The sequence below is a fragment of the Meles meles genome, chromosome 20 (genome assembly GCF_922984935.1).
Source record: "Meles meles chromosome 20, mMelMel3.1 paternal haplotype, whole genome shotgun sequence".
Taxonomy (NCBI): Eukaryota; Metazoa; Chordata; class Mammalia; order Carnivora; family Mustelidae; genus Meles; species Meles meles.
This window is the reverse complement of record NC_060085.1, coordinates 8,829,555-8,844,641: the sequence shown is the minus strand read 5'-3', so window position 1 is coordinate 8,844,641 and position 15,087 is coordinate 8,829,555. Positions and strand designations below refer to the sequence as shown.

The 15,087-nt window shown below is 49.0% G+C and overlaps 1 protein-coding gene across 1 annotated transcript; it reads left to right on the top strand.

The window, feature by feature from the left end:
- Positions 1 to 1,864: 1,864 nt before the first annotated feature.
- Positions 1,865 to 14,966, top strand: SYCE2 (synaptonemal complex central element protein 2). The gene is made up of 4 exons (XM_045991935.1): positions 1,865 to 1,879; positions 2,516 to 2,640; positions 13,018 to 13,192; positions 14,459 to 14,966. The coding sequence occupies exons 1-4, from the start codon at positions 1,865 to 1,867 to the stop codon at positions 14,651 to 14,653; spliced, it is 510 nt and encodes a 169-aa protein (XP_045847891.1). The 3' UTR covers positions 14,654 to 14,966.
- The last annotated feature ends 121 nt before the right edge of the window (positions 14,967 to 15,087 follow it).

The window sequence follows — 15,087 nt, the reverse complement described above, 5'->3', positions numbered from 1 at the left end:
GGCAAGGTGAAGTGTACAGAGCATAAACCGTAAAACCTAATGCAACAAGCACTTAGGAGTCCGCCCCCAGTTGGATCAAATCTGAGCATGGACTACATTTGTTTTGGGTCTTCTGCATTTTAGATCTGTAACTAAAGGTTCGAAGACCCTGTGGGCATGTCCTAGTTCCTTTTGCCAGCACCTCACTGAGATTGCTCCCTCCTGAATCTGGCGTTTTTCCTTCTCATGTGTTTTTAAAACTTTTGCTACTATATATGTTACTTTAAGAACTTAGGTTTGGGCGCCTGGGTGGCTCAGTGGTTTAAGCCGCTGCCTTCGGCTCAGGTCATGATCTCAGGGTCCTGGGATCGAGTCCCGCATCGGGCTCTCTGCTCCACGAGGAGCCTGCTTCCCTCTCATTCTCTCTCTGCCTGCCTCTCTGCCTACTTGTGATCTCTCTCTGTCAAATAAATAAATAAAATCTTAAAAAAAAAAAAAGAACTTAGACAGGTTTGATTTTGCTTATTTTCAGAAGTTATACAGACCCTGCACCATAAAAAAAGTCGTCCTGTATATTGTGTGTTGCTTTTCTTTTCAATGAGTGTGTGCACATGCGCGTGTTAACCAGTGAATCTTCTGAGATTTTTCTCCTAGATAATCCGCAAATCTTCAGATCTGGTGCTGCAGGAATGTACATTTTGTTTATGTTGTGGCTTTGCTACAAGATACTAATTAGCTGCTGCTTATTAAACTCTAATTGTGTTCCAGGAGCTTATGTCTGCAACCCTTAAAATAGTCCGTTTTAGATTTTATTGCCTCAGTTACAGGCAAAAATGGATTTTGAGAATGAGTGACAGTTGTATGCCCCGCCCCCCAGCCCCTCTCACTGGTAAGAGACCAGATTCAAACCACACTCTCCAGATTGTAGGTGTCAACATGTGGGTGTTCTAGTCATTGCGTGACTGAGAGCTGTGCACAGGATTCCTGCTGCCTCTCACACATGGACAGTGACAGGTGTCCTAGAGAGCAGCTCCACCTTACCAGCCAGTTGGAGCAAAACCTCAACCCCGTGCTTTGGCCCCGAGCCCAGCTCCTGCCCAACTTTAATCCCTCACTCACAGCCTCCCCCATTCCCTCTTCTTCCTCCCTGCCAGGCCTAGCTGCTCCTCAAGCACAGAGTCTGCTCCCACTTCAGGACTTCTGCACGTGCCTATTCAAATCTTTTGCCCATTTTTAAGTTGGGTTGTCTTCCTATTGAGTTGTAAGAGTTCTTTGCAAACGCTGGCTGTAAGTTCTCAGATCCATGTTTAGCAATATTCTCTCCCAGTCTGTGGCTCCTCAGGTGCTAATTATTGTTACTATTAAGGCATTGTTGTTCTTACTATTATTAGTACGGGATATGGGCCCAACCTAAAGGCCAGACCTGCCATGCTTTTTAAGGAGTTTACAGTTTTAGAGCGCGCAGGTAACTGATTCAAGGGGATACTGCATAAATATTTCACTGAAGACAACAGGTCATAAGAACAGCCACGGTCAGGGTTTTTTATTGCAAAGACTTCTTGGGGGTCAGCGCAGATGAACTGAAGTCTGCCTTCAGACTTCATTCTGAGACGTCTCCATTCCCTCAACCCAGGCAGGGCCCGGGATCCTCCCACGTAGGCACACCGACCACCCCCTCCTCCAGGCGGCGCGGGCTGCGCGCGCAGCCTCTGGCGCAGTCCAACCGCCGGTTAACCGCCGCCTCTGCCCCGCTGCACCCGCAAGTTCTCAAAAAGAGGCGGAACCAGGAGCACGTGATGCAGCACGTGCGTGGGGCCCTGGTGAGACGGGGGGCGGAGCTAGCGCGTGCGCAGAGAGCACAAAGGAGAAGGCGGGAAAAGACAGGATGGAGCGACAGGGAGTAAGCGGGGCTTGTTTTCCTTCGCGCGGAGTGTGGGCGAGCGGGCGGACGGGCGGGAACGGCCACGATCTCGGGCTTCCCTGGCGGACCCGAACCTGGCCGCTTGTCTCCTGGCATCGGGGCCACCCCTCTCCTGACCGGGTCCGATTTCCTGACTGACTGACCAGGCCCTGACTGACAGACGGGACTGTGTGAGCGACACGCTGACAGCCCGGGCTGGAAGGACAGACTCCCACGCATGGCGCTTGGCAGGAGCAGAGTAGAGAAAGGCTCAGATATCCACGCGCCGCACCCCTTTCTTGTCTTCTTTTTCTCCTACCTCTTCTCCTTCCTCGGAGGACTCGAGCTGACGCACACACCAGTTAGGAGCCCAGCGCCCCTCCCGGCGCCCCTGCCCTCACCCCAACCCCTCCAGGTCTCCCCACCACTGTCCTCCGGCGCTCCAAGCGCAGGGCCCTCCCACCACACGTCCCCGACCTCGTGGTGCCCGTCCCCGCCCCGCGCACCCCTCCTGGGGGTCCCCGGCCTTTTGCAGCGGCACACGGAGGTGCCGGGGGTCGAAAGGGCGGTAGGAGGAGACCTGACCCCTTCTCGCCCTAACCCCTCTGGCCTCTCAAGCGCTGGCTGTGCTCACAGGTGGACATGACCCACGTAGAATGCAAGGACCAGGATCCACAGGATCTCCCCCCGCTGGGGGAGAGCAAGGAGCCGCAGCAGGGCGAGGAGAGCCGCGAAGACGAAGCTGGTCGGGGGTCAGCTAGGTGAGGAAGCGCCCTGCCCGACGGGTCCACATAGACCCGTGTGTCCTTCTCATTCACCCAGTTCTTCCACGAGACCCTGCCAGTGTCTGCTGTGGGTGCATTTGTTCTGCGTACTGGTCAGACATCTGCCATGTGCGTGGCATGGTTGCAAGGGCCGGGACACAGCCGTGAGCTGACACTCTGGAGGAGGAGACAAACTAAACTCGGGAATATATAGATAGATAGATAGATAGATAGATAGATAGATAGTCAGGAGACGCTAATGCTATGGGGGGGCGGGGCAGAATAGGAAAGAGTGCCAGTTTAGATCAGAAGGTTAGGGAAGACTTCCTGGAGGAGGTGACAAATGAACCCGGAGGGTAGGCAGAACTATGCTGTAGACAGAGGAACAGCACCTGCAAGTTCTGGGAGGAGAACTGTGCTGGAGGAGCCAAAGAGGGTGACAGTAAGAGATAGACTCAGGCAGGTAATGGGACTTTGGGTGTTAATCACCCATGAAAAGGTCTGGAATAGAGTGACATGGCAAGGACTGTTGTCAATAAAGTTTTATTGGAATGTAGCCACACTTGTCATGGCTGCTTCTGCAGAGACAGGTTTTTGCAACTGAGACTAGAACCTGCGAAGCTGAAAAGATTTACTATCTGGCCCTTTCTAGAAGTTTGAAGTCCTCTGGACTAAGGTATTAAAAGCCTCTCTCTGGCTTCCATGTAGAGAATAGATTGTTGAGGGCAGGAGTAGACGCTGGGAGACCAGTGAGGAGGCGATTGGAATCATCTAGGGGCAAGGTGACTCCAATCTGGCCCATGGTGGGTCTACTGAGGTGATGAGAAGTCAGATTCTGGATATATTTAAGAAGGTAGAACTGATAGAAATTGCTAACGGATTAGTTGTTGGAGCTGAAAGAGCAGCATCAAGGATGACCAAAAAAAGTTTTTGTCTTGTACATTTATCTATTCACCAAATATTTCTTGAGGGTCTGCTTTGGCGGCACTGATGCTGAGTATGCAGCAGTGAACAAATCACAATTTCTGCTCTCTTGGAGCTTTCTTTCACTTAGCACCTTTCTTTCACCTTCACTTAAGGTTCCTCTGTATCTTGATAGCTTGATAGCTCATTTCTTTGTAGTGCCGACTAATATTCCATTGTTTGGATGTCCCACAGTTTGTTTATCCATTCACCTACTGAAGAACATCTTGGTTGCTTCCGAGTTTGGGCAGTTCTGAATAGAGCTTCTATAAGACTAATATTCCATTGTTTGGATGTCCCACAGTTTGTTTATCCATTCACCTACTGAAGAACATCTTGGTTGCTTCCGAGTTTGGGCAGTTCTGAATAGAGCTTCTATAAATATTCATGTGCAGGTCTTCATGTGGACTTAAATTGTTCAATTCCTTTGGGTAAATACCAAGGGGCACCATGGCTTGATCATATGATAAGAATATATTTAGTTTTATAAGAAACTGCCAAACTGACCTCAAAAGTGGCTGTGCCGTTTTACATTCCTGTCATCAATGAAAGAGAGTTCCTGTTGCTCCACATCCTCTTCAGCACTTGATGTTGTCACTGTTCTGGATTTTCACCATTTTGATAAGTCTAGTAGTATCTCACTGTTGTGTTGATTTGCAGTTTCCTGAAGAGAGGAAGTTACACACCTTTTCATATGTTTATTTCTCATCCGTATGTCTTATTGGGGGACGTGTCTGGATTTTTTGTCCTTTCTTTAATCAGGTTGTCTCCTTATTGTTTTTTGTTGTGCTTTTTTATTTTTTTTATTTTCTTTAAAGATTTTATTTATTTATTTGACAGACGGAGATCACAAGTAGGCAGAGAAGCAGGCAGAGAGAGAGGAGGAAGCAGGCTCCCTGCTGAGCAGAGAGCCAGATGTGGGGCTCCATCCCAGGACCCTGGGATCATGACCTGAGCTGAAGGCAGAGGCTTTAACCCACTGAGCTGCCCAGGCTCCCCTTGTCGTGCTTTTTTAAAAAAAAAGATTTTATTTATTTATTTGACAGACAGAGATCACAAGTAGGCAGAGAGGCAGGCAGAGAGAGAGAGAGGAAGCAGGCTCCCTGCTGAGCAGAGAGCCGGATGTGGGGCTCCATCCCAGGACCCTGGGATCATGACCTGAGCTGAAGGCAGAGGCTTTAACCCACTGAACCACCCAGGCGCCCCTTTTAAGAGTCCTTTATATATTTTGATACTTGTCCTTTATCATGCATGTGTCTCACAAAGATTTCCTCCCAGTTTGTGGCTTATCTTTTCATTCTGTTAACAATGTCTTTTGCAGAGCAGAAGTTTTTTAATTTTAATGAGTCCAACTTACCAATTTTTTTTCTCTTGATAGTATATCTTAAGACGGTCCTCTAGATTTTTCTTGTGATATCTTCCAGGAGTTTGACAGTGTTTGACATTTAGGTCTGTGCTACATTTTGAGTTAGTTTGTGTGAAAATATGAAGTCCGTGTCTCATTTTTTTGCCCGCAGCTGTCCAGTTAGTTATTCCAGCACTGTTTGTTGAAAAGACTCCTTTCTCCATTGAATTTTCTTTGCTCTTTTGTGAAAGATCAGTTGACTATATATTTGCAGGTCTATTTTTAGGCTCTCTATTCTGTTCCATTGATTTATTATCTATTCCTATACCAGTACCACACTATCTGGATCACCGCAGGTTTATAGTAAGTCTTGAGGTCAAGGAGCATCAGTCCTCCAACTTTGTTCTTCTACTTTAATATTAGGTTGGCTATTCTGGATCTATTGCCAAGCTGATTTTCTGGAAAAAAAAAAAGAGAGAGAGAGAGAGAGAGAGAGAGAGATAATAACAATAACAATAAAATAACGTGATTTCAACTGGTGGCACGTGATGTGAAGAAACAAAACAAGAGTAAGGAGCAACTAGAGTGATAAGGAGTTTAGAGTAGTTAGAGAAGAGCTCTAAGGAGGTTACATGACAAGGAGCTGCCAGGAGGCCTGGGGGGGGGGCCAGATGTGCCAGGCAGAGTAGAAGTCTCTGAGGTATGAATAAGCTTGGTGTGCTCACAAAGCAGCCGCAAGGTCAGCATATCAGCATTGTGATTGGCAGCAGGGGGATACCCTGAGTCCACCGGACAGAGGCACTCCTACCCTCCCGGTGCTTCCATCTGACCGAGAGGCAGATACTGAACAAGCACCGACACGGGAGAGAGTGGGGTGCTGGGAAAACGCTTCTCCTGGGGGCAGCCAGCCCTGAATGGGGACCAGCAACCGTACCCTTGAAGAAGCAATGCTGAATTTAAAGGTAAGGGAGAATGAATGTTGAGTGACCATGGGGGTGGGAGGAGGGGCTGAGAAGAGTTTGTGTGAGGGCCCTGTGGTGTTCAGGGAAGTGAGGGCAGGCCAGTGTGGCTGGGTATGGGTGTGAGTGCGAGAGGAGCACTGGCTGGCTTGGCAGAAGCCAGTCATGCGTTTTGTCAGCTATGGACTTTATTCAGAGGACTATTTTGGTAATAGCTTGAGATATAATTCACATACTGTACAATTCCCCAACCTAAAATGTACAATTCAACTGTTTATAGTGTATTCACAGAGCTGTGAATCACCACAGTCAACTTTATAACATTTTCATTGCCCCAAGAAGAAACTTTGCACCCCTAACCATCATTCCCCGGTTTCTGGATCTCCCTCAGCGCATGGTAACCACTACTTTCTGCCACTCTGGAAATGGATTTGCTTTTGCCGGACATTTCATATAAGCAGACTCATACACTTATGCGGTCCTTTGTGACTGGCTCTTTTCACTGAGCATAATGTCTTCAGGGTTTATCCACGTTGTAATATGTATCAGAACTCCATTTGTCCATATGGCTGAATACTATTCTACATTATGGACTCACCGTGTTTTACTTATCCATTCATTGGTTGATGGGCTGATGGATGTTTGAGTTGTTTCTGGTTTTTGGTTCTTGTGAGTAATGCTGCTATGAATATCCAGGCACAAATTTTGGTGTGGGCGTACATTTCCATTTCTCTTGGGTAGATAGATACCTTGGAGGGCAATCAGTGTGTCAGAGAAGTGCCATGTTCTGGTTCCTGTTTTTAAAAGACACTGGCTGCTTTGTGGAGAGTGGGTGGGAGCGGGCAGGAATGGACGTGGCGAGATCAGGTGGGAGGCTCCTGTGGGGGTAGCATCTAGCAGGGCAGATGGAGAGGAACTCTTACGGGGGTGGAAGGATCATTTAGTGAGGCATGAGGAAGGGGATGAGCCGAGGATCTCTCCCAGCTAGTGTGCTATCAAATGGAGAATAGGCCGGTGTGTCAGGCATTGTGATTGGCAGCAGGGATAGCCCTGCTGTGTTGTGCTGGAGCAGGCTCCTCCCAGCCCACAAGAGCCAGTTCTACACATCTCTTCCCAATATAGCATTTAGCCCTTTTATGTTGGTAGCTTGAAATTGGCTATAGTGGGAGTCTGCACGATGGAAATTGGCAAACAGTACAAGTCAGGCCTTTTTTCTCCCCCACCGAGAGCCACTTGCTAAATGTTTACTAGCACATCGCTTTCTTCCCACTTTGGACTGGTTTCCAGCTGGTAATGGTTTCCGTGGCAGAGGCAGGAACCTGAGTTCCATTTTGCCCTTATTGAGCTTGAGGTAACTTGGGAGATGCACATGAACGCGTCCAGCATACTGTCGGATTTGCTGACCTGGAACTCAGGGTTGACAAGGGGCTGGAGATGGCACCGTGGAAGCCACTGTTTCAGCGGCAGCTGTGGGGTGAATGAGCTCACCTGGGGAAGGAGTGCGACCAGGCCAGGCTCAGGACAGGGCCCTGAGGACTCTAGGTATAAAGCCAGGTTGCTCAGCTGTGACGCAGGCTACAAGGGGGAGTGGTTTCTAGGTGTGTATTATCAACTGGAGACCAGAAAAAAGAAGGAAACGATTGCAGTCATTTGTTTGATAACATCTTCCTGCAAATAGGGTGTTTCGACCTGGATCGAAGTGGCAAAGAGACACAGACAACTGCACATCAGAGACTTCAGGGAGCTCCACTAGAGCTTTGGGCTGAAAAAACAGATGGACGAGAACCAGTGCAAGGGCCAATTATCAGATCCAGCAGCAGACACTCAGCGACATGATTAAAATGTGAACAAAAGCAGAGGGCGAGGAATGGGCTCAGTAGCTTTGATTCAAACCTTCCCCCTTCCTGGCTGCACTTCAGCAAAACCTCATTTCGCCCAAGCACCAGAGATTCTGTTGTGTTCCTCCTTGAATGTTTGATTAGCTTGTCTCCCCTCCTGGGACTGCTGCCTGCGGTGGTCATAAGTGGCTGGCGGATTGTTTACTTGTATATCTGTTAGAGGCCACGGAGGGAGGGCCCCACCAGCGGGCGGCTCTGGCTCATACGCCTGCCAGTCAGAGCTTTACCTGGAGCGAACAGATGGGCTCTTCACTTAGACCCATTTCCTCACCGTTCCCGGGCCCCCTGCCAGCGCGGGCCCTGCTCGGAAACTATGTCCTAATCCTTGCAGCCGAATTAGGGACTCCTTAGAAGGACAGACCATAATAGATGAGCGTGGTGAAGTGTTCACAGCCCCCACCCCAAGTCCCCCCTGCCCGACCCCTCCGTGGGGCCATGCACACTCAGCCTGCTTTGTTGGGCCTACTTCCATTCGCTGGCTTCCATCCAGGATTGGGCAACAGAAGCAGGCCTGGGAATGGGGGAAACCAGTGAAGAGGACATCGTGCATTTTGTTTATTAAAGTTAATTGGTGAATGCAGGCCCAGGGAAGCCTATGATTCATTAGCATCCTGATGAATATGCAGCTGCTGAGTATTAAGAAAAATGAAATGGAAAGAAATAAATCCCCAAAGGAGAGGTTGGAAAAAATCAAAAAGCTCTCTGCAGACACGCGATGCAGGCCTTTGTCCCACAACAAAATTTGAATGAGACAAATTCAAGTGATTTTTCACCATTTGCATAGCTGCCATGAAAACCATTCCATCCTCATCCCTGGAGCCTGATAAAGGAGTGACTTTGAACTGGCAGCAGCGCAAGCCGGTTGTGAGCAATTGTGTAAAAAAGAAGCACCTGTTTTTGTAATCGATTTTAATTTCAGATCCTTGCACTGTCGGGACACGGCGACTGTGGGCAAGGAGGTTTGTGAGCGGGAATGTTACATAGCGCTCTGGAAGAAGTTCATCCCTTTACGTATTCAGTGACTGTGCCACCTTTGGGTTCTGTAGAATGCTGTCCCCTCCCTGAGTGTGCACGGTGTCCCGGAAGGAACCAACGTGTGTAAACCGTGGCCTTGTTGCGATTAGTAAGCGGAGGTGCTGAGGGGGTGCACTAGCAGAAACTCTGAATGGTGAAATTGTAGGAAGGGAAAGTCATTTCAGGCAAAGGCCGGTGGGTTTGGTGAAGTTGTGGAACGTTCCAAATTGCTCGGAGTGGGGGGTAGAGAGGGAAGGTGGCAGCCTGGGCCCTGGAAGGCCTTGTGTACTGTGCAAGGGGGCTCTCAGGCGTCAAGCAGGAGTAAGACATCAGATTGCAGTTTCAAAGGTCCCTAAAGACCAGGTGAGAAATGATAGGTGTGGAGTTCCAAATGATTAGGTAGAGGTGAGACGATAGGTTTGGGAGAGATTAAGGGGGTGGAAGGGAGGATTTTCTGACAGGATGTGGAGGACAGAGAGAAGCTGGACTCTAGGCTGACTTTTAAGTTTCTGGCATGGGAACCAGGTGGCTTTTGGTGTCATTCATAGAAGAGGAAGGAGAATGGCGATGTTGGTGTGCAAATTTGGGAGTCTGAGATGCCTCCGGAACAGCCGAGTGGAGTGGGTCTGGAGGTAGTCAAATATATTGTTGGGAGCTCAGGAGACAGGTGTGAGCAGAGGATGAACTTGGGGGTTGTGGAAGGTGGATGGTAATGAAAGCCCTCGCTAGTCATTTCATTCATTTATTCCACGCTTCTTTATTACTCCTATCAGGAGACGTAGGTATTATGGACATGAAGATGAGCCACACATGGCCCAGTCCTCCCAGAGATGACGGGGGAAGCTGAGGGGGCAGGCCCTGACACTGTGGGTGCTGTGTGCATGCAACTCAGCCAGGGAAGACTTTCTAGAAGAGGCAGGATATAGGCAGGGGAAAGGACTGGCTACAAGGGTACCTTTGGGGAATGACAGGCTGTACATTGTGAGGTGGTGGGTGGGGATTAGCAGGAAAGACCAGCAGGGAGGAAGGTTGGGGGTCCTGGCTTCAGAGCAAGGGAGTGAACAATGGTGAGCACAACGGTGTGAAGAGAGCGAGGCCAGCAACAGAGTCTGGGGACGTGATGTGTCGGGAACGGCAGGGAAGGGTGGTCAGGAGCACTAGCTGCAGCCAGTAGGTCAACGGAATTAGGGCCTAAGGTATCTGCCAGGTGTGACAGGGGACCTTGGCAGGAAACGCTTCATTTGAGAACTGGGGCAGGAACCGGTGGGCCGAGAAGAGAGAGGTGAGAAAACGCACTCAGAAAGTGGCGGCAGCTCTTTCTAGATGAGCTACATGGCTGTGAAGGGAAGAGGAGGAGGTGGCTGGCTGAGGGCTACCTGGGGTTGGAGGGGAGGGGTGCGAATACGTGTGCTGTTTTAAAATGTGAAACTGGGGATGACACGTCCCGGAATGGGTCAGCCCAAGGGAGAGGTCAAAGGTACAAGAAGAAAGTGAGGTACAGGGGGGAAGGGGATTGGGAGGCCCGCTGAGGCACGGAACCCTTCTCCTGCCTGCCTTGTGGGGAATCTGGAAAGAGGAAGGGTGGTTGTGGATCCATTTATGGGGGGGGGGCAGTGGAGGCAGTTACTGTTTGTGAACACACTGTGTGCGTATCTGCTCAGGGTGAGGGGAAGCAAGTGCTCGGCCAGGGACGATATTATAAAGGTTTGGAATGGCTGGTAAGAATGAGGAGGGAGGTGACAAGAGCACAGACAGGGTGCCCAGTGACCTTGAGGACCCCCCAGAAACTAGAGAGCCAGACTCTGCAGTGACCTTGTTCACAGGATCATTATTTCCTCCAGCGTCATTCACGTTCCTAAGTCTAAAAAAAAGATACAACGCTTGGTTATGGACAGCCAGGGTGGGGGTTTGGTGTAGGTGTGACACAGGGGTGAAGGGAAGAGGGTCTGTAGTGATAGAGCCCCTGGTTTAGGCTGAACAGGAGGGCAGTCAGTGCTTGAGGTCTCAAGGAAGTCAAATACCAGGCTTTCTGGAACCCATATCCACAATTCATTCCCTCATCATCATGCAAAGCATGGCTGTCTTTTTAAGAGCCATCCACTTTTTTTTTCACATGCATCCAAATGTTATAGAAGTCTGAATGTTGAACTGTCAGTGTCTGGGGTTGGGGGGTCTGGCTGGCTCAGTCAGAAGAGCATGGGACTCTTGGTCTTGGGGTTGTGAGTTTGAGCCCCACTTCAGGTATAGAGATTACTTAAAAATACAGTCATAAAAAAGGAAAAAAATAAAATGTGTGTCCCAGGTCTGAATTAATCTCCTTCTGCCTCACTTCCCTGCAGGAAAGCAGTTATCGCAAGCTAGGAGGCCATAAACTCCTTAGTGAACTTTTTTCCTGCAGTACAATGTCTTTTTACAAGAATGCTCAGGAATGCTTTAGTTCGTTTATTTTCTAGCTGACATAAGTCTCTGCTATAGCTTATCTGCCTCAGAGACACTTTCCCATCTTGATAAATGCACTGACCACACACACGTCTCGCCTTGGAGGCTGATGAACTTGCATGCTTTGTATGAGGCCAGAGGAGGGCAGAATCGATCAGACAGACGGAAGGCGTCCTTCATTCATTCAACAAACAATGGGAGATTTACTAAGGGTGAGTTCTGGGAATTCAGAGATAAATAGGACCCGCCTTCTGGGGAGACAGGAATGGAATGTGTGACAAGCACCTGCAGTGACAGAGACAGGCACTGGGTCGTGGACAGTTTATCAAAGGAGGCATGGGTGTGGGCTAGGTCTCACAGGTCACGTCAGAGAGCAAGCACAAAGCCACAGAGGTAAGAAACCATCTGGCAAGGAGTACTGGAGGACCAGGACACAGCTGAGGTCTAGGGCCTGAGAGCTTTCATGCAGGCGAGAACTCTGGCCACCCAGGCTCTTGTGTTCAGGGGTTTCACTGTGCTTCCGTCCTGTGCCAAAAGGAAGAGCTTAGGCAGTCAGGAAACCACCAAGAAAAAGTTTTATGGAGAAAGCATCCAAAAATCAAGATGTAATTCTAAGTAATCAATGCCTGGCTTGTGGTCTCGGCCAACTCTATGGCTGCTTGTGAACTGGTGTATTCAGGAACTGCTCTCTTGGCACCTCTGAGTCAGCCATTAAGAGCTGGAAGGACCTCAGACGGCAAAGAAACAGAGGACCCTGGGGCAGCAGGACATGGGCTGGGGAGTCAGGCCAGCTGGGGGCCACACCCATCTCTACCACACACTGTCCCGTGACCCTGGGCGAGTGACACACTGACTCTGTGTCCTCAGTTAGGAGGCAGGTAAAGACTATGGGTGGACCAACCCCAAAGCATGGTCAAGAGGATGGAGCAAGACAAGGTGTGCAGTTAGCAGGGTGCCTGATGGAAAGTGCTTACAGATCAAATAAAGCAGAGATACAGAACAAAAAAAAAAAAAAAAAAACAAAAAAAAAAAAAGAGGAAAGAAGGGAGGGAGGGAGAGAAGGAAGGAGCCGGTACCTTAAACATTTTAATCTTAATTTAGAACACCAAGGGGTCTGCTAATCAGATGGCAACTTTTTTTTTTTTTGCATGAACTTCATTCTTAATGCATTACCCACAATTTCCACTTCATTTTTAAATACTTTATTTATTTAAAGTAGGTTCTACACCTAACGTGGGGCTTGAACTCAGGACCCCAAGATCAAGAGTTGCATGTTCCACTGACTGAGCCAACCAAGCACTCCTCCAGTTCTTTGTTTTCAAACCAGAGTGAAAAGTCGTGGGTCTTGACAAAGCAATCTATATGCAGAATCCTTCTAAATGTTAACAAGCTTTGCCCCAATCTACAGTTGTTGATATGCTATCGTAGAAATGACACTCATTTCAAAGCAACAAGTTGGTGTAATAACATGACAGTGAGCCCTGAAGCCCAGGAGATCCCCGTTCTGGAACTTTCGGTGGGTTTTGTTTGCACCTCTGGGTCTGTTTCCTTAGTTATAAAATGGAGATGCTGTCCCTGCCTCGCAGGGCAGCGTGTGAGTAAATAAGCAAGCGTCGCCCACAGGAGACACGCAACATTGGTTCCCTTCCCAGCACAGAGCGAACTAAGATCCGCGCTCTGGGGAGAGTTTAGTGTTGACCTCGGTTTCCTGTACTTACAGAAGTCAGGTTCCTAGCCCCTCTATCGCCACCCCCAGTGCCAGCCGCCAGCTGATGATGCTAGAAGGGAAGTCGGGATCCTACTTTTCTTCTCTGGACTCAAGCATCGACATCCTGAAGAAGAGAGCCCAGGAGCTGATTGAAAACCTCAACGAGAGCAGACAGAAGGACCACGCACTCATGACCAACTTCAGGGACAGCCTCAAGATCAAGGTGAGGGATTCTCCCACACACTGCAAAGCCCCGGTGGGCAGGGGGAAGGCGTCCTCCAGAAAGGGTGAAAGGGGAGAGGATGAGCTGCTGCCACTGAGCGTCTTTGAGGTTCTAGGCCTGATGCTAAGCAAGCTGCAAATAGTACCTCATTTTCCCCTACAACAATCCTGCCAAGAGCTCAGACCTGTTTTATAGATGGTGAAGTAAGGTTTGGAAATAATTGGCCCAAATGAAAGAGCCAGGATGAGGAACAAAGGCCCACCTGCACCCACAGTCCACCCCTCTCATTTCATGCCAGGGCTGACGGCCATGGGAGTAGGGGCCGAGGCATAGCCTGCTTTGTCACACACATTTGTCCTCCGGAAGTGGAATGGTTTGTGGGGTGCCCGGCTGGCACGCAACTTTTGATCTCAGGGTTGTTTGAGCCTCATGTGGGGTATAGTAATTACTTAAAAAATCTTCCCCCCATAAAAAAAGAAAGGAATGGTTTGTGATGGGAGGGTAGGGTTCCCTTGACATGGCTGGACCTTAAAGTGTCTAACAAAGCCTGATGTTACGTTCAGGTCCAACATTCATGACTGTCCCGGAAGCTTCTTCCGAATGCATCATGAGTTCTGTGAGTGGGACAGCTTGTTGGTCACACAGGGGACACATGTCATGCATCTCTCAAAGACAGGCTGACTTTTTCCCTTCTCCCCCCTCCCATTCCTACCAGTACACGCCCTGATACATCAGAGAAAACTTAGAAAGGAGAGGAGTATAACATAGCAGGAAAAATAGAAACATTCCTATGATCTAACCAGACACTACTTTATCACTTGTTTTCTTCCAGTTTCCACTGCGTATTTTCTTCCTGACCTGTCCGAGCCTGTACTATATACATAATTTTGCATCTTCCTTTATTTTTTTTTTAAAGATTTTATTTATTTATTTGACAGATAGAGATCACAAGTAGGCAGAGAGGCAGGCAGAGAGAGAGGAGGAAGCAGGCTCCCTGCAGGGAGCCTGATGTGGGGCTCGATCCCAGGACCCTGAGATCATGACCTGAGCCAAAGGCAGAGGCTTTAACCCACTGAGCCACCCAGGCGCCCGCGTCTTCCTTTAAAAAAAAATTAAATATGCAGGCAATTTCACTTCCAGTCACTGGAATTGTTGTTACCAATTTTATAAGATAAATTGCAGAAATCTTAGCGAGACGCTTAAAAACAAACATCTTGTGATGCCTCTTGTTTGATTTTCTAAAAACACGCTTTATTTGTTAAAAAGGTTTCAGACCTGACAGAGAAGCTAGAGGAGAGGATGTATCAGATTTATGATCGCCACAACAAGATCATTCAGGACAAGCTCCAAGAGTTCACCCAGAAAATGGCAAAGATCAGCCATTTGGAAACAGAGCTCAAACAAGTGTGCCACACCGTGGAGACAGTGTACAAAGACCTGTGCGTCCAGCCTGAGGTATGACTAATGGCATGCCTGTGGGCGCCACCGAGGAAGGCTAAGATGAAGTAAATGTCACCACAAACCAAGGATGTTAGCGCCGAGCCCAGCCCTAAAGCCCTCGTTAGCACCGAGCCCAGGCCACTATCACAGTAAAACCCCTGATGCTCTGGCCCCCTCACCCATGGCCCCAGGCTCCCTGAGATGGTGTGTCTGAGCTGAGAAGCTAGACAGTTGCTACTTGCCACCACTGTGTGGTCAGCTCTGTGGTGACAGAAAGGACAGTGACCCCTCTGTCTACAGTCCTGAGCCTGGGTCAGTGCCTAACCAGGGTTAGGTTATGTGGCCCAAAACTCGGACACGGGCCACACCACTTGAGGGGGAAATCCCTCCATGTCCAACACCTCACAGTCCCCACACTTTTCCCGTGACTGAAATGACTTCTTGGGTGGTTACAA

Excerpts from the sequence above, each read along its gene's own strand:
- SYCE2 (XM_045991935.1), top strand. Across the intron at positions 2,641-13,017 it reads GCTGGTCGGGGGTCAGCTAG|TGCCAGCCGCCAGCTGATGA; the intron begins GTGAGGAAGCGC and ends CGCCACCCCCAG. Across the intron at positions 13,193-14,458 it reads GGGACAGCCTCAAGATCAAG|GTTTCAGACCTGACAGAGAA; the intron begins GTGAGGGATTCT and ends TTTGTTAAAAAG.